Raw genomic sequence first — 18235 nt, 5'->3', positions numbered from 1 at the left:
TTTGCATTCGTTGGAAAGGTCTCTGGCTCCGTTAGGTTTATAGCAAAGAAAAACAGGAGAAAATTTAAGAGAAAAGCAGGAAAACAGGGAAAATCATTGGTGGCGAAACGGAGTTCGCCGGGTTCGCTAGTTTCATATATATTCAGGAGTGCGATTCTCTAAGGCAAAACATCTTTACAACGAGAAAATCGTCAGTGAAATATTCGATGAAATAAAAACGGTATTCTATAGTTACAACTACCCGATCGCAGCGCTTCGCAGATGTTGACGGCGCGACATGGAACTAATATATGTTTCCAAATGTATGAAAAACGGTATTCAGCAATTCAAAACATCCTCGCCTTCGATGAAAATGACGCCTTCGTCTTCGATTTTAACTGTCAAACCGAAAAGCTAGTATTTTGTGGTTGTTTGCTTGTTTGTAGGCTTCTAGACGATTAAAATGTAAGTAAAACAAGTTATTTTTTAAATTGGATACATAATATTTATTAGCTTTTTCGTGCTTTAATACCCGAAACGTTTATAATTAATGTTTTAGATGGCTGTTCGTGGATCCTGTATAACATTTTCATTGGAAAATGCTAAGCGTCGAGATAATTTAGAAAAAAGACGTCAAGCGTACACAATTCGTAATATGGGTCTTCTTGCAACAGATATAAACTATATCAAGATATTCAGGTTGAGTGAAGAACTAATTGCACAATTAGAAGAAGATATTTCCCCATTTTTAACACCGGCAAAACGTCGAGGAGGAATTAGCAACCGAAATAAGGTATTACTAGTAAATTAATATACCTATAACAAGTAAATCACCATACAGAGTAATATAGCCTAAAACTTACTTTCATTCCAGATTTTATGTACTCTCGCATTTTTTGCCAGTGGGAGTTACCAAAAAATACTAGGCGAAAATGTAAGGACCTATATCTCCCAAGCATCTGCCTCGAGGGCTATTAGAACCGTAGTAGATGCCATCAACCAGCCAGATATTATTAAAAAGTACATAAGATTTCCTGTAAACGCAAGTGAAAGGGAAATTCTTAAACAAAAGTAAGTATGAGTACTAGGTATCTATTTCTTAAGTTTTATATTTTAGTTAGTTTTTTTAAGTATGTAGTAGTTAAAGTAAGAATGATACTTTCATGAATCAAATCATATGTTTATATATTTTTGTTACATTCTTAAGTACATTAATCCGTAGTAGTATTCCCTTCCCTTACTATGTCTATATTTTATTTAGATTTTATGAAAAGTTCAAAATTCCTGGGACCATTGGTTGTATTGATGGTACTTTGATATCAATGGTGCGGCCCAAAGAACATGAAGAACGATTTTACTGCAGAAAAGGGTATCATGCTCGAAATGCTGTAATTGTAAGTTTTTTATTCATTACTTTATGTGAGTTGTAGTAGGAATAGGAACCTATCTGTTTCAAACTACAATTTTTTGCCTTTTCAGATAAATGATCCTGACTTAAATATAATGCATGTGGATGTAACTTTTGGAGGGGCAACTCATGACAGCTTTATATTTAATAATTCATATATAAAAACGCATTTGGAGCAGCTGAACAATACAGGAGAAACAGTGTACCTGCTTGGTGTGTATTCTTTGAAAATGTTTCTTTACTTTTACCACCATAAATTGCACCTATTTCCACAGGCAATTGAATATTAATGACAAATTCGAATAATATTATTGTAAAATTAAATTCCTATTTAATTTATTTCAGGGGACTCAGGTTTTCCTCTCAGGCCATACATGATGATCCCTTGCAGTAACCCTGAGCCTGGATCGAGGGAAGAATTGTATAATAACCTGCATGCAAGTGCTAGAAATACTGCAGAACGAACCATTGGCATACTTAAAGGCCGCTTTAGGTGTCTTTTAGTTCATCGTGTTCTGCACTATGATCCTGAGATGGTGGGGAAAATAATAAAAGCATGTTGTGTACTACACAACATATGTAATCGAGCTGGAGTACCTCCAGTAGAATTACCAAGTTATCTACAAAGACAAGAAGATACTTTTCTCCAGATATTACAACAAGGAAGCCAGAACTCCATTAGTGATTTAGACAGTGGACGCCTTGCTAGAAGTCGCCTAATTAATAGACTGTGGCGCGGGCAAAATAGGCAACAATAAAACTAAAAATACTAACAATAGAGTTAAGATATTACTAAATTAGATTAAGATACAGTTTGTTTATTAAAAATTATAGTAGGTATCTATGTTTATCTATTGATGTATTATTTATCATAAAATAAAGCAAGTTAAAGGTTTTTTATAATGTTTTACTTAATATATAAGATAAAATTAATATAAGTAATCTAAAAAAATAGGAGAGTGTGGAGGTACAATAATTTTATTACAATTAATTAATTAATAAAACAATCTTAATATAGTGTATTTTATCATAACTAATAATGTATATATCAGTCCTTTGACACACATTTTATTTATTAGCTAAATCTCTAAGAGCGCTACCTAATTTATCCAGCGCCTGAACCATAGCTTGACCGACTTGACCTAAAACCTCAACAGTAGCTTGGCTGTTCTGTGCTTGTTTATTGATTGCTTGAGCAATCAAGAGTTCTACGTCTGCTCGGCGTTCTTCAATTGCAATGAACCGCTCTGTGATGCTAACCATTTCAGAGCGGCGTTGCGCGGGAGGTGACCTTCTTAATAGACGCCGGCGCGCGGCAGATTGCCGCGGAGACTGTTGGTGAGTCCGTCGGCGACTATGTAAGGTCTCTCTAGGCAAACGCTGACTGGGAGCTGCAATTAAAATTGAAATATTGTACTTATTACAGTCATCTTATTAACCTATTTGTCTCTATCCAATATAAGCCAGAACAGGCTGTTATGTTTTATATACAACATTCACAGTTTTTCTGTAGTGTATTTAGTATCAACATTGCACCCGTGCGAAGCCGGGGTGGGTTGGTAGTATTATGTATATATGTTTGGTTACAGAATGCAACTTACTTTGACTGCCCCTTTCCAAAACATCATTTCGCTGTAACATAGGTCTTGTTGGCTCAGTTGGCAGAACCTGAAAATATAATATGAAAGTTATTGATTTGTTTCTATGTATAATAGTTCAAATTATAATTTTCCAAAACTATACCCTGTTTTCTTCAGCTTCTAAACGATGAGCGTCTGATGCTGGTTCAATTACTGGCTGGGATGCTGAGGTTGAAGGTATCGGTGCCAGATTGTCTTGCACACTATTCCCATCAAAGGCAGGAAGATTAGACTGGAATTTAATGTTTTGTTAAGTTAATTATTCAAAATATTATTTAAAAAACAAAGTAATAACAAATCCTATACCCATAGCACTTCATAGCCTGGCTCAGATAATCTGCTTTGGTCAGCATGCTGTTGCTCAATTGGCAGGTCAATATTCTGAAAATAAAATGTTGACACAATCTCATATTTGTAATAGAATAGCCAGTAACTCATTAAACTGATAAAAATACTTACAAGTAAAATGCTGGGAGACTCTTCACTTTCCGCAACTCTATCTATCGGCTGTTCCTAAAAATTATAATAAAGTATAATATTGTATTATGTCCTTTTCAAAGAAATCAATAAATATGTAACATACATAGCCTTTATAATCACAAACCTCAAAGGGATTTATTGCTAAGTTCTGATCTCCGCTACCAAAACTTTCTCCTCCCATGATTGTTTGGATTTTTAACTCAATTTCACTGAGCTCTGGCACATCCTCTATACCACCACCAGTCCGCCGTCTTGCTGCTGCAATTAAGCTGGTCTTCCTCTTCACTGCTCCTTTTTTGTCCTTCCAGTACTAAAACACAAGGAAGAATATTATTAAAAATATTGATATCTTTTAAATAGAACACTTGTTTGCTCAGTTTGCAATTTTTAATGCCATAATGTACCCCAATTTGAAACCTAACCTTAACACGTTGACTGTCCGTGCATTACATGTAATTCATGACATAATCTGGCTGTAACGTCCGTGCATTACATGTAATGCATTAGTCAGTGGCAACTGAACTGCCTTTACTGTGCTGCACGTGTGAGCTAGAACTTTGATTTTTCTAGGGACATATGAACAAAGACTTGAAAAAATAAGACTTAAATGTTCCATCGAAATTTTATACTTTTTTATCAGTAGAATATTTTAAGTTCCATTGGACGTACCAACGAGATTATCCAAAATAGATGGGACAGTCAACGTGTTAAGTTACAGCACTTGTTTGTTATTTGTTATCATTAATAATAATTAATGTGCACAGGGTCAATGTAAAAGGATACTTTAACGTAGTCTATACTACTACAGTACTAACTCATTGCAACAATATACACACACATAACATAATCATATTATTATAATTGGGTACCAACCTTACACCACTGTTCCCATGTTTTCGTACACCCACCACCTTCACTGTTCAAAGCTGTCGTTATTTCGGACCATGCCTGACGACTGCGATTGCGAGCATTCGCAGTACGAGCATGACCCATAGCCAGCCATGGATTGCTTTCCAAAAAGTTTACTAGTTTTTCTAGCTGATTTAAGGAAGGCGCTGCGTTGCGAGACACTAAAAGATAAATATTTTGGTTACACAGATAGTAGTTCAAAGTAGAAACTGTTGTATTTTATAAATAGAAAGGTGAGATGTTTACTTACTTTCGAAAGGTTTTGAACCAAACTAAAACAAAGAACAAGTAGAATGCCATTGCTAAGGGTGGAGAATTCCACTTACGAGTTTGAAATCCACTTAGCCACACTTAAAAAAAACACTCAGAACATTGAAATTTCGTATTTATATATAAAAAAACTTAACGTGAAGAACTCAAGTGGCAGGTACCTAGTTTGTTTTGAAATTTGAAATACCCAGAATGTTGCCGTTAAAAAAGGCAAACATTTGACTAAATTATAATTAATTGTAAATTCTTTCTTAATTATGATTAGTTAAATTTTCGTTACATAATAAACAAAATAGGTTTTGTAGATACGTATTGTGTATTTATATCAACTTAAAGTGATGAAATAACCTAAAATTAAGTTAGTCGAGATTTTCTCGATTATACTTTAGATAAATCATAGCAACACTGTTAACATCGTACGTATAATCGTTGCTCGGCAGATCGTCGACGAAGTTAGGTAGCTTAGTGAATACCGTTTTTACCAATGTTGTTTTAAAAAGCGTTATAAACGGCGAAGCCTCCGTTATATCGTCCTTATTAATATCTGTGATACGTTTGTTAGAGAATCGCATGGCAGTTCCTCTATATTTAAGTAAATTAAAAAAACTTATATGTACCTATTTACATTGTTCCCTACCGTTGCCAATCATGAGTAGATGAGTAATTTTTATTTTAATGTCCGTCTTGTAAATTATTTTTAAACTTTAGACACGTATTTTTTATTTTCTTATGAAATCTTTCGAAGATATATTGATATAAAATATCGCGTGACGTCACTTCTAGGTACATTTTATACGTAAAAATTATGTATTCGCTCTCACTCCTAAACCTTGATTCGTTTTATCTAAGTATTGTTGTCTTAAATGACAAAATAAAAACAAATACTACGTTACTAAAATTTTTCCATTACCTAACTGACGGACTAAATAGATTATTAATTTTCATACCCCGTCATCATCCTTATTGCATTGGTCATTCCATACTCTACAATCATATTTTTTATGTTATCGGCTAAAAAATAATTATTATGTTATCGGCTTACTTACGTAACGGTTTGACGAGGAACTCAACTAGTTTCAAACCATGCTAGAGGCTTATATTCATGAGCAGCATTCCGCGACACACGACGCGGCGATTGTCGCGCTGCTACTGAATAATAATTAATTTAGTATGTCTCACGAAAGTATTTTTTTTTTTTCATTTTCACCAATTTCATTATTTTGTTTATTGCTGTCAGTGTTCCGTTGAGTGCGGCGATGGAGTCCAGACCAGGAAGGTGTTCTGTGGCTTGCTGAACGACGACAGCGTGGAAAAAGTTGAAGACGCCAAGTGTGCCCACCTCCCGAAGTACAATGACACCAAACCTTGTTCTGTGCCCAAAGAGAAGTGTCCTGCGCAGTGGTTCACTGGACCCTGGACAGAGGTGAGTAGCAAGTTGGATTTTAAATGATTAAATGGCAACAGAAATTAATAATATTATTATATAAGGTGTTCTAAATGTATCTGCCAAGGCTTTGATGGGAGGTAGTAGAGAGAAATTTCGTACCCCGGTCTAGCTAATTCAATTTGAGAAAATAAAGAAATTAAATAAGTACGGTATTGACTCTACTAAGCATAAAGTTCCCAAATACGCACGCAAATGCGTGATCAATTGTTTTCATTGAAAAAGCGAGAGAGACAGTGAAAAAGATAACTCTTTCATAACAATCGCCCACGTATATTTTTCTGTATGAAGAATAAAATTACTCATAATTAATAATTTATATTTACTATCTATTGTAATTTTCAAACACAAAACTAACTTCCATTAAAGCCGTGATCGATACTTTTAGGACACCTGCATATTATGTTGGTTCCTTATATAGTTACGAAAGGAATATCGTAATACAATTAATCTCCGTGTTTCTATTTAATTGGTAACTATGTCCACGCCTACTCCCAGTGCTCCAAAAAATGCGGCGGAGGAGAGCAATACAGACGAGTGATGTGTCTGCGAGGGTCTGAGGAGTCCACCGACTGTCCTGGCGATGTGGTGCTCGACTCCACGCAGTTCTGCAACACTGGACCCTGTGACCAAGGTAAACCTCAGAACTTAGAAAATAATAGATGATGAAATAAGGTAGTCATTTACACTAAAGTGTAAAAAATGCACCGTTACTAGCAATAGTAAACTACGCACTTACCATCGTGAATGAATCAAATACAAAGAGGAGATGTTTATATGATAACTGGATTTCCCTCTAACATAAAGCGTGACTCTGCTCCGGTGAGCGCGGGACCTATTTCCCTTTAACATAAAAACTCTCTACCGGGAGCGTGGGACCTTACAAACCACGGCCCTCTCTATTTTCCATCGAGCGGTCCTATACTACAAAAACGTTGCAAATTGTCCACCTATGATCTACACCTTTTTACTTATAATATCATTGGGCAGGGCCGTTTTTTTTACTGTCACAGTAGACAATCACATTAAGGCATCTCCTCTTTGTACTGGCGTCATGCATGCAACAGTAGATAAATCACAGATTCACAGGAGTAATGAGCACAAACGAATGATTATAACCGCCGCACTCAGAGACATTTAATGGTTACTTTAACTATCCCTCCGTTAATTAACTATTGGAAATGACTCTGACCTCCGTACTCAGAGTCATTTAATGATTACTGTTTAATCCATTCCTTAGCAATTGTTTTCGAACCAATATCGTTAGTAAAGAATAGTTTAAGTAATCATTAAATGCTATCATTAGAACTTATGACGGGATATTTACCATGTTTATTCACTTTGATGAGTTTCCGATATTTCGGCACCAGTTCATCCGTGATCATGGCGCTTGTAACAGTGCCGAAATATCGAAAACTCATCAAAGTGAATAAACATGGTAAATATCCCGTCATAAGTTCTAATAATAGTGTTAGTGACCATGTCAGTTTAAAAACTTAAATCATTAAATGGCTCTGAGTACGGCAGTGAGTGTTGCGGTTAATGTGATATAGTTTAAAGAAATCCTATATTTGTCACCTTTAGATACTCTGCTGCCAGTGGACAAACACTCCACCGTGGTTACTGATGATTACGATGAATGTGAAGAGGACGAGATGGAAGAAGTCGGATTGGACTTCGATCTGACTACGGTGAGCCTTATGTTGAAGTATTTTTAACATTATTAAGTAAATAAATAAATGAATAACTTGAATCATTGCTATTATAACATCACAATACAATTTGAAAAGTCTACGTTTTGGTAATTCATTTAAATATTTGTATGGAAATTAATGTGTTATTTTCTTTCCAGCCTGATTTCCCGCTCAGCGACGCCCCAATAACCAGTAAGTATACTTTCATAAAACATTTATTATTCTAGTTTAGTAACAGTATAAAGGTACGCGTCCACAGACCCGCATCGTACGCATCGCACGCAACGTTAACGCATTGTCTATTATATAAAAATAAGTCGGGTTTTCCTTCCTGACGCTATAACTCCAGAACGCACGAACCGATTTCCATGGTTTTGCATTTGTTGGAAAGGTATCGGGTTCCGTGAGGTTTATAGCAAAAAAAAATTTAGGAAAAAAGACATGGTGGCGAAACGGAGTTCGCCAGGTTTGCTAGTCTTGTATAGAAACTCATACAACTGCGTCCACTGATCCGCATCGTACGGACCGCATCATCAGCAATGCTTACATGCGATGCGTACTGAGACAAGAAAAGAATAATTTATCACATATATTTATCATAATTTAATCGTAGCGTTAACACCTAATATAGTTTTTGCCAAACAACGATATAGGACTAGGTAACATTTTTGAGAATACTTTTGTCCTCAAAATAGTACAATAAGAACGTTCTTAATTCCAGGTTACGCTGAACATGAAGTTTCTTTGGATACTGGATCTGGATGTAAGTTAACAATTTTACTGTTTTGTATCTCCGAAGGGGTAGGCAGAGATGCACATTACGGCATGTAATGTCGCTATACAATGTACACTCACTTTTCACCATTTGTGTTATAAGTCCCATGTAATAGGGGTTTAGCCTATTGCCATAAAACAATTCCAGACTCCGTGCTACTACTGAGAAGTTTTCGAAAAACCGAAAAAAACCCAGTAATACTTTGCCCGACCCGGGAATCGAACCCGAGACCCTGCTTGGCAGTCGCACTTGCGACCACTTGACCAACGAGGCAGTTTTGTACTTCATTAAAAACATTAGAATTAACACTTCTTTTAGTTATTCGTAGGAACATTAAAACACAAACTAACCACTCCCGCAAGTGTCACTTCGTCGCCTGTGATTTATGACGTAATAATTGTTTTTGGGGGCTGAGCTCATATGGCTATGAAAGGGGTAAAAGGGGTGTGAGTAGCTATAAGGGGACTAATTTCTGTCTACCCAATAGATTAATATAGCTTTAATAATTCCAGTTTCATCGTTGTCCACTGATTATCTGACGACGGACGAGGGGTCAGGGTTCAGTAGCTTCTCGACAGACTCCACAGACGTCACGTACGACGACGAGGAGGGTTCTGGTGAAACCTCAGTGAAACCGTCAGTTTCCACAACTACAACTGTTATACCACCTCTAGGTAAGTCATTCACCAAATTACATATAATATATGTACATAATACTTGGTTAATGATAAAAACAAAACGTTAAGAATCATTTGATTTATATTTGAAATAAGTAAAGTGCGTAGAATTGTTTAAAATGCAGTTTTTACACATAATATAGTAAATTGTGCTACTAGCAATTGCATTATTAGTAAAAAAAATCAGAAACTCTAACCAAAATTCGGTTTTACAGAACCTGGTGTTGTTGCAAGCGTCGCTACCAAACTTGGATCGTCACCAATAACTGACTCAACGTCAAGCGATAGTGATTCAACCGAAAGTTCAGCTTCTACGCCGACTGGTCTCACTGACGAAACCGAGGAGACTGCGTCTACTGATTCCACTGGCTCTACTGATGCCACTGGCTCTACTGATGCCACTGGCTCTACTGATTCCACTGGCTCTACTGAATCCGAATCTACTGCCGAAACCGCATCCACATCCTCAGACGAGACTGGTGCTACAAGTTCAACTGAAGCTGCTACCAAAGAAACTGATACCACAGAATCAACGTTAGAAGCAAGCAGCAAAGCTACTGGAAGCGAGTCTACATCCTCGGATGAGACTGGCGGTACTGTTTCAACTGAAGCAACTACCAAAGACACTACCGGATCAACGGAAGAGGAAGATACATCAAGCACAGACAGCAGTCTCTCCACTGATGCCAAGGAAACAGGATCTACAGAAGCAACCAGTTTAGCGGCATCTGAAAGCACGGGCACTTCCGACACATCTAGTACAAGTGGCACTGAAAGTACCGATTCTTCTAGCGAATCTGACAAGACTACTGAAAATGTTTCAGCATCATCTATCGGAACAGATGAAACTAGTTCTACTGGAGAAACCGATTCAACTGTTACAGAAGAAACAAGTGGTACTGAGTCGACAAGCTCTGAAGATACTGATTCCACTGAATCTACAATCACGAATGAAACTAGTTCTACTGAATCTGCGCCTACGGACACATCAAGCGCTACAGAATCTACACCTACTGAATCCACGGTTACTGAGGAATCAAGTCCTTCAGAATCCACTATCACTGAAGAAACTGACACGACTGGCACAACAGACGCAAGTGAAACTGATACTGACGTTACTGGAACAGCTACAGACACAAGCTCAACAGATACTGAAGAGACGACAGATGATCTATCAACTACAGGTACGTAACAATATCACGCGTTTATTTCCCAATAGGTTAGAGTTGCACCCTCATTATTGAAGGATGTGTATTTAAATTAATGACACCCGCTTTTCTCCAGTTGTATAATGAGTCCCAGCATCCCGTTTAATAGAGGATGTGCCTATTACTGTAAACTTGGCAGTACTCTACACTCTAATGATATAACTATGCAGTTTCAACTGTACAGTCTGTTCAACCATTCAGGTGTGTAGCGTGCATTAAACAGCTTACTAATTTATGTCTTTTTTTTCTAGATCTGACAACATTAGCTGCTTCAAAGGGTAAGTTTATTTAGACTTATAACATCAATTTTGTTAAAATCTATAGATATTTTGATCTTTAATTTAATAAATATTTTATTTTATTGCCTATAGGTTCAACATTAACTACTCGTGAGATGCCAGCCGGTACGTATTTTCGACTATAATATGTATGTTATGCTTTTGTAAAGATTATTTGATTATCAATAAAATTGGTAACTTACTCTTACAGAACCTGAGGAAACCACTACTCCTAAGGAAGTGAGCAGTACTGATAGCTCTGAATCGACAATTGAAACAAGTTCAACTTCAGAAGTCGAATCTACTACCACGGCAGGAGTAACTACAGGAGAATCAGATTCAACCACTGCGGAATCAGGTGCGACTACCGAGGAATCAGGTGCGACTACCGAGGAATCAGGTGCAACAACTGTAGAATCAGGTTCAACGACTGTAGAGTCCGAATCAACAACTGCAGGATCAGGTTCGACAACTGTAGAATCAGGTTCGACAACTGAAGAATCAGGTTCCACAACTGTAGTAGCAGAATCAACAACACTAAATCCGGAATCAACAACCGAAGAATCAGGCTCAACAACTTCTGCATCTACCAATGCGGAATCGGAAGAAACTGAGGAAAGCACTACAGGTGCTAAGAGCACTACTGAAAATGTTGAAAGTAGTTCAGTGGCTGAATCCACTGAAGGTACAACTACGGAAGCTGTAACCAGCACACCAGAAGGGGAAACGACTGTTGAGACTACTGGAAGTAGCCTGTCATCTGGATCAACTGAGGAAAGTTCTGCTGCCTCAGAAACCGAGTCTACAGTAGAAGGTAAATCTACCACGGTTTCTGGTGAAACAACGACAGAAATCAGCGGATCGTCCACAGAACAATCTACTACTGAAACTAGTGGTGAGTGTTGTATACAATATAGCAACTGACCATTAAGGTCTTACTCAAAGCTGACGAAGAAAATGAATTGTTTTTTCGTCAATGAAATCAATAAAATGATTGGATATATTTTCATCTATTAGTGTTGCGTGCTTCAAAAATTAAAATGTCTATCTATCGAGTGTCGTGTATCAGTTATGAGTATTTAAAAACAAGTCATTTTAAGTTCATTCAGTAACAATATGCTCATAATTTTAAATTTCTTAACAGAAGGTGCTACATCAACCGAGTCGCCAGCAGAAAGCTCTACTCTATCAGAAAGCACGACTGGCTCAGAATCTTCTACTGAACTAGGCACTGAAGGTAATCAACGTTGTCTTCCCTATTATTACTCAAATTGGGCGTATTCGTGTGAGTAAACGCCCATTTGTGACAAGTAAATATTGGAGAGCCATATTTCGGTACGAATGGGTCTGCTCGACCGGAGTGATACTAAGCCCTCACCGAAATCCGACATGAAACAATGCTTGCGTTGTATGAGTGAGGTTACGAGTGGCTCAATAACGATATTTTATTATATGTTTATGTATGTGTATCTCCGCTCATCTCGTGTCATTTCTACTTCGGATTTGCTTTATATTTTAACTTATCATGGTATTTTTCATACCATTATTTGACTACTTTTGATAATAGCATTTAATACTAAGTACGTGTATATATGCAAAATACATAAATTAAATTACCTTTATAATATTAACAATCATTATTTTTGTTACAGAAACCACTGGAGTTTCAGGCTTTACGACAACAGAAGAATCTACGAGCGCAGCAGTATCAATATTCGATACAAGTTCGTATAGTTTTTGTAATTACTTACCTATTCCTCTGGCTTCATACTATCAAAAGAATCACCGCTAACCTAAGTTTACAAAATTATGCCAAAAAGTAACCGTATGTCTTTAAAACACTATTTTTTGACTGCGAACAAAAATCTGTTCAAGGCAAATACTCCGCTAGCGCCGGTATCTTTTTTGGCGTTTAATGTTGTTAAAAATGTTCATGTATTTTTTTGGATTTTTTTCTTCTGTCATAAACTCACGCAGTTTATCATTTTATTCAGCATTTATTTATTTTGATTACACATAGAACTGCCCAAAAGTCCAGTCTGCAAGCCACGAAGGAAACCCAAATGTAATAAAACGAAGTTCGGCTGCTGCCCTGATAACAAGACCACCGCTTTGGGTCCATTCGATGAAGGTATGTCATCCATGTTTCTGTTATTCTCTATCTACAGATTAGACACATTTGATTTAAAAATTTAAGAGTTTTCAACCTCTCTGGCATTGTAAGAAAAAAAAAGAGAAGAAAATAAAATAAGCATTTTGATTTCACACGCTAAAAACAGGTGACATGTACATTGTACAGATTACAAGCGATTAAACGGATTATAAGTACTTGTGAATAGTTCATGTCCCAACATTGTGACAAAATGGGACCAGTTCAACATGTGCAAGACAGGGGCAAACTTTCTAGTCTATCTAACATGGTAAAATTGTGTAAATGTGCAATGCTGGCCAAGAATTACTTTGTATCCAAATTATAACATATATTTCAGGCTGTAGCAAACCACGCACATGCAAGGAATCCACCTACGGTTGCTGTCCTGACGGTTTATCCCCGAAGCTGGGCGACACTGATGAAGGCTGTCCCGTGGAGGCGTGCGCAGACACGTTGTTCGGCTGCTGCCTCTCTGACAACAAGACGGCGGCTCAAGGCAATGACCAGGAGGGATGCCCACCACCACCGCCAGCCTGCGCAGCGTCTGAGTACGTAAAAACGCCTTATCCTATATAAATTGTTAAGCCTTCATTATATTAATTCTCATTATATATATTTCTCTAGTCTATCAAACATTGAAAAATATTATTGTTACTAGGTTTGGCTGCTGTGCTGATAACGAGACTGAAGCAATCGGACCCAAAAAGGCAGGATGCCCAGAAACTTCAACCACTGCAGCTGGTGCAGAAACCACAAGTGAAACTACTGAAGCTCTTGAAACGAGTGAAGGAAGCACCACCACGTCGGCAGGTAGTACGGAGATCGGTAGCACCCTGGACCTGTGCAGTAGTTTCGAGTTCGGATGCTGCGCTGACAACCAGACTGAAGCCAAGGGACCCGACGGTCAGGGATGCCCATGCAACGCGACTGAGTTTGGTTGCTGTCCTGATGGTGTCTCTCCAGGTAAAAAGTCCGAAGATTTAGCTTAAAATAAATGCTTTAGTATTCTATTGAGCGCCATCGTACTTCACAAACACTTTCAAGAAAGATTACTAACTGTATAGCTTTTCTATTGATACTAAGTCTGTTTCAAGAAATTTTTACAAATGGTTTGTATGACAGTCTCTGATTTTTCCCTGAAATTTCAGCTAAAGGAGCAGACAGCGAAGGTTGCCCGGGTCCCTGCAGCACGTCACCGTACGGTTGCTGCGAGGACAACAAGACCCCTGCCCACGGACCCAACTTTGAAGGATGCTGCTTACTGCAAGCGTTTGGATGCTGCCCAGACAACCGCAAGCCTGCCGAAGGTCCACATCTTGAAGGTATAACGTTTTGAGTCAACAATTAAACATTGAAATTCAATATTTCTCACAAGTGAAGGCTGAACTGGAGTACCAGACGAGCCTCATCGCTGGCATCACTGGCCCATATCACATCCGCTATTTCTGTTTGAAACCCAAAGTTTTCCCAATACCGTAATACCAATATATTTATTAACGAAATGGGAAGTTATTGTATGTCACTATACGAGTAGTTCTCATAATGTCCCTTGTTGTCCTCAGGATGTGGGTGTCAATACTCGATCTACGGATGCTGCCCTGACAACGTCACCAACGCTCAGGGAGCAGACAACCAGGGCTGCGGCTGTCAGTACACACAGCACGGCTGCTGTCCGGACAGGTGCACATCTGATAAATCTGATCTGATCTGTTTAAATAGTGCCTACGATAGCAATATTCTGACTGCTGTCAAGACTTATCATAAAGTTAAAATACACCTAATTAACATTCTTTGACCAGACATACGGCTGCCGCTGGCCCCAACAACGAAGGCTGTGACTGCAGCACATTCCAATTCGGTTGCTGCCCTGATGGCGTCACCATCGCCAAAGGACCTGACCAGCAGGGCTGCCACTGCCGCAACTCCTTGTACGGCTGTTGCGGAGATGGCGTTACTCCAGCGACTGGTCCTGACGCTGCAGGCTGCGACTGCTCCTCCAGTAGATATGGCTGCTGCCCCGACGGAAATACTGAAGCAACTGGTCCTAAGTTCTTTGGGTGTACTGATATACCTGAAATTAAACAAGGTAAGATTAAAAAAATAAAAGCTTATTAATCATGAGCTTCGTAGTCGTTTACATAATCTGAACTTTCCTTTAAACCAGCTGCCTGCAGCTTACCAACGGACCCAGGCTCATGTCACAACTTTACGGCGATGTGGTACTTCGATATGACATATGGAGGCTGCTCCCGTTTCTGGTACGGAGGCTGTGAGGGTAACGGAAACCGTTTCGCCACGAAAGAGGACTGTGAGGATGTGTGTGTACAGCCCTCACCTAAAGGTAAACTTTACTATAAATTAAATAATGAAGAATACTCTTCCTTCTCCTTTTTGTGCTTGCTCTAATAACAAACATGTAAAGCCATCTTTACTTCCCAGCTCTGATTTGAGTTAAGTATATTCAATAATTTCTTCAAATTCTTCTCCTCCAACTTAATTTTATACACCTCTTCCATCTGCTAGATGCATGCAACCTTCCGAGCGTAAAGGGCGCCTGTGACGGTAGCTACGAGCACTGGCACTACAATAGCACGCGCGAGCAGTGTGTTCCGTTCCTATACGGAGGCTGCCTCGGCAACGCCAACAACTTCGAGACCAGGGAGCTCTGCCAGAAGCAGTGCGAGCCTAAAGCGGTTGAAGGTAAAGAGTCACGACTTACCAAACGGCATATGACAAACTAATGTGTTGTGCTAATGATAACAACGTCTCAACAATATTATAGGGCAATGCGACCTGCCGATAGAGCAGGGCTCGTGTGCCGGCAACTTCAGTCGCTGGGGCTTCAACCCTGCCACCCGCAGCTGCGAGCAGTTTATATGGGGAGGATGTGAGGGCAACTCCAACCGGTTCAATACCGAGGCCGCTTGTCGGATGCGCTGCAACCCACCAGGGTCACAACCACGTAAGCAATGAAAACCGTCTGTAGTCTATCTAATTGTGTTTGGTGGAAAATAGTACTAATTGGGTTTTAACTCTTCCATTTTTCGCATCAAGTTAGCTTGGCTTGTAATCAAATTTAGAGTAGAGTATTTAGTTTTAAAATAGTTTGGGTATTTTTTCTTAACTTGCATGGTTTGTAAAATGCTTTACTGTTACTGTACTGTCTGTCTTAACGATCTTCTAACATTTTCCATAACAATGTGTCACTAACAATGGGTTTGGAAACAGCTCAGTGCGCAGAGGCACAAGAAGCAGGCTCTTGTGGCAATAAGGAAGCTCTCTGGTCGTTCAGTGTGTCAGAAAACCGCTGCGTACCATTCTACTACAGCGGATGTGGAGGCAACAACAACAGGTTCCCGTCCAGGGAGGCTTGTGAACAGACCTGTCCTGCCGCTTACGGTTAGTTCAATATCGCCTTAAACAATGAAAAAGTGACAAATTTGTTCCTTCGAGTGTTTGGTTCTTTATTCTTCAACGGCGAGCTTGTGTTTTGTAAGTTTTTTATAAGAACAAACCGAATGCACAATATCAATGTGTTTAGACATATTCTACCTCGCACCACGTACTACCAGCGGTAAGTTACGGACTGAATAAACGAATGATTAAGGGAACCGTTTCAACGTGTTTGTTGTTGTGATAAATATGTATTGTGTGTGCTTGTTAACACCAAGTAGTTAGATTGCATGCTTGCTTGTTTCTATTCACTCAGTTTTTATGTTGGTGCATTGTGGGGAATAATCATTACCCAATGTCTATATCCTTCTTATAACATGTATGGGATGGTATACTAATTGATGACCTACTTATTATAATATGCTAATTGGATGGCCGACAGGCAGACATTTTTTTAAATATAAATATTTACTTTGACGTCCAAAAGTGTCTTCCCGGTCTAATTGAAATAAATAATTTTGACTTCGACTTTGGCTGTCGTTTTACTAGATGTGATCCATTTTTAATCGTTATAGCAATAGTTGTACCGAATTAATCGTGTTGTATGCTTCAGTGCCCGATAAATGCACGCTGCCCGCCGAAACCGGTCAGTGCTCCAACTACAGGGAACGGTGGTTCTTTGACACCACGTTCAAGAGGTAAGGAAACTTGCGAGCCTTGAAGGAATTTTATAATTGTACATTATATATGCAAGAAAGATTTGAAAATGTCACGACACCCACGTCACAGATGTCGTCAGTTCTACTACGGTGGTTGCGGCGGTAACGAGAACAACTTTGCCACCGAAGCAGAGTGTGAGAACTCGTGCGCAGAGCTTAGGACCACCACCACCACCACCACCACAGTCAGACCTGTTGAACCACGACCGCAAGCAGGTCCAGAGGAACCATCAAGGCCTGGTGAGTGTGAACATATCCGAAATAATTCGCGTGTGAATTGTTTGCCGTCAGTGATAATCAAAGCGAGCGGACGGCCTGACAAGATGTTATCATACTTACGTGGAGACATACATACAGGAATAAAGTTTATGTTCTCAGATATTTGCTTCCTGGACATCGACGCTGGTCCTTGTGACACCATGCAGACTCGGTTCGCGTACGATCGCAAGCTGGGGCGCTGCGTCACCTTCGAGTACGGAGGCTGTGCCGGCAACCAGAACAACTTCCCAGACCTGGAGTACTGCAGCTTCTACTGCCACCCCATACAGGGTAACTTTCTCATAAAACTCTTTTTCGTAAATGTATCTAACGACTGACGAAACATAGAAAGTTGTTTCTAATATTTTTAAAAGTACCTATACCTACTACAGTGAAACTTGGTTAAGTGGGACCTGGATAAGTGAGAAACCTCCACAAATGGAACTCATACTGAGGTCCCTACCCATTGGCACTGAATTACCTCTATTAGTGGGACAAACAACCCTCTATATCTGGGATTGTTCTTTCGATTTATCATCTTAGTTACCTCTATAACTGAGACAGCAAGTGACATTTTAATGTATAAACCTCAGTAACTGAAACAACATCATTTTGTTTGTTGATTTACTTATTCTTATTCATTTATAATGTGCACATAACACATTGTTTTATTCAAGAATCACACCTCTTTATGTGAAATAACCCGTATGTTCACCTCCATTAATGGAACCCTCTGTAAATGAGACAAATATTCATTTATACCTGGTTATCTGAGACACTGGGTTAGTGGAATACCTCTATAAGTGATATCAATTTGAAGGTCCCTTGGCTGTCTCACTTAACGAGGTTTCACTGTATCTAGTAAGATGAACGTCTAAACATAAGTCTAGTACATGGCAACATATTCGCATCTTGATAGTCATGAAGATGGAATTATCGTGAACATCGGTT

General features: G+C 38.9%; 3 protein-coding genes across 3 annotated transcripts in view; 2 read left to right on the top strand and 1 right to left on the bottom strand.

Moving 5' to 3' along the window:
* The window catches only part of LOC118275461 (papilin), a 110290-nt gene that overhangs the window by 77696 nt on the left and 14359 nt on the right, over positions 1-18235 (top strand). Inside the window, exons 14-38 of the mRNA XM_050695643.1 lie at positions 5924-6109; positions 6629-6764; positions 7715-7821; positions 7983-8016; positions 8546-8587; positions 9112-9273; positions 9492-10460; positions 10736-10762; positions 10856-10888; positions 10974-11657; positions 11907-11999; positions 12415-12486; positions 12783-12893; positions 13252-13462; positions 13573-13877; positions 14063-14236; positions 14477-14594; positions 14714-15000; positions 15079-15255; positions 15438-15614; positions 15697-15876; positions 16143-16313; positions 16921-17005; positions 17097-17266; positions 17405-17575. Coding sequence (XP_050551600.1) covers positions 5924-6109; positions 6629-6764; positions 7715-7821; positions 7983-8016; positions 8546-8587; positions 9112-9273; positions 9492-10460; positions 10736-10762; positions 10856-10888; positions 10974-11657; positions 11907-11999; positions 12415-12486; positions 12783-12893; positions 13252-13462; positions 13573-13877; positions 14063-14236; positions 14477-14594; positions 14714-15000; positions 15079-15255; positions 15438-15614; positions 15697-15876; positions 16143-16313; positions 16921-17005; positions 17097-17266; positions 17405-17575 — 4882 coding nt within the window. The remainder of the gene's footprint in view (positions 1-5923; positions 6110-6628; positions 6765-7714; positions 7822-7982; positions 8017-8545; positions 8588-9111; positions 9274-9491; positions 10461-10735; positions 10763-10855; positions 10889-10973; positions 11658-11906; positions 12000-12414; positions 12487-12782; positions 12894-13251; positions 13463-13572; positions 13878-14062; positions 14237-14476; positions 14595-14713; positions 15001-15078; positions 15256-15437; positions 15615-15696; positions 15877-16142; positions 16314-16920; positions 17006-17096; positions 17267-17404; positions 17576-18235) is intronic.
* Positions 125-2283, top strand: LOC118262713 (putative nuclease HARBI1). The gene is made up of 6 exons (XM_035574273.2): positions 125-444; positions 539-772; positions 854-1050; positions 1241-1373; positions 1459-1600; positions 1733-2283. Exons 2-6 carry the CDS (start codon positions 539-541, stop codon positions 2143-2145), a joined length of 1119 nt encoding a protein of 372 aa, XP_035430166.2. The 5' UTR covers positions 125-444; the 3' UTR covers positions 2146-2283.
* On the bottom strand, positions 2350-5260 carry LOC118267582 (uncharacterized). The gene is made up of 8 exons (XM_035581651.2): positions 4667-5260; positions 4381-4577; positions 3632-3817; positions 3487-3540; positions 3334-3408; positions 3131-3259; positions 2989-3055; positions 2350-2778 (listed from the first exon to the last, which is right to left on the bottom strand). Coding segments are annotated over exons 1-8 (1032 nt in total). The 5' UTR covers positions 4668-5260; the 3' UTR covers positions 2350-2455.

This window comes from Spodoptera frugiperda, chromosome 8, assembly GCF_023101765.2.
Source record: "Spodoptera frugiperda isolate SF20-4 chromosome 8, AGI-APGP_CSIRO_Sfru_2.0, whole genome shotgun sequence".
Taxonomy (NCBI): Eukaryota; Metazoa; Arthropoda; class Insecta; order Lepidoptera; family Noctuidae; genus Spodoptera; species Spodoptera frugiperda.
This window is presented reverse-complemented; position numbering and strand designations above follow the sequence as displayed.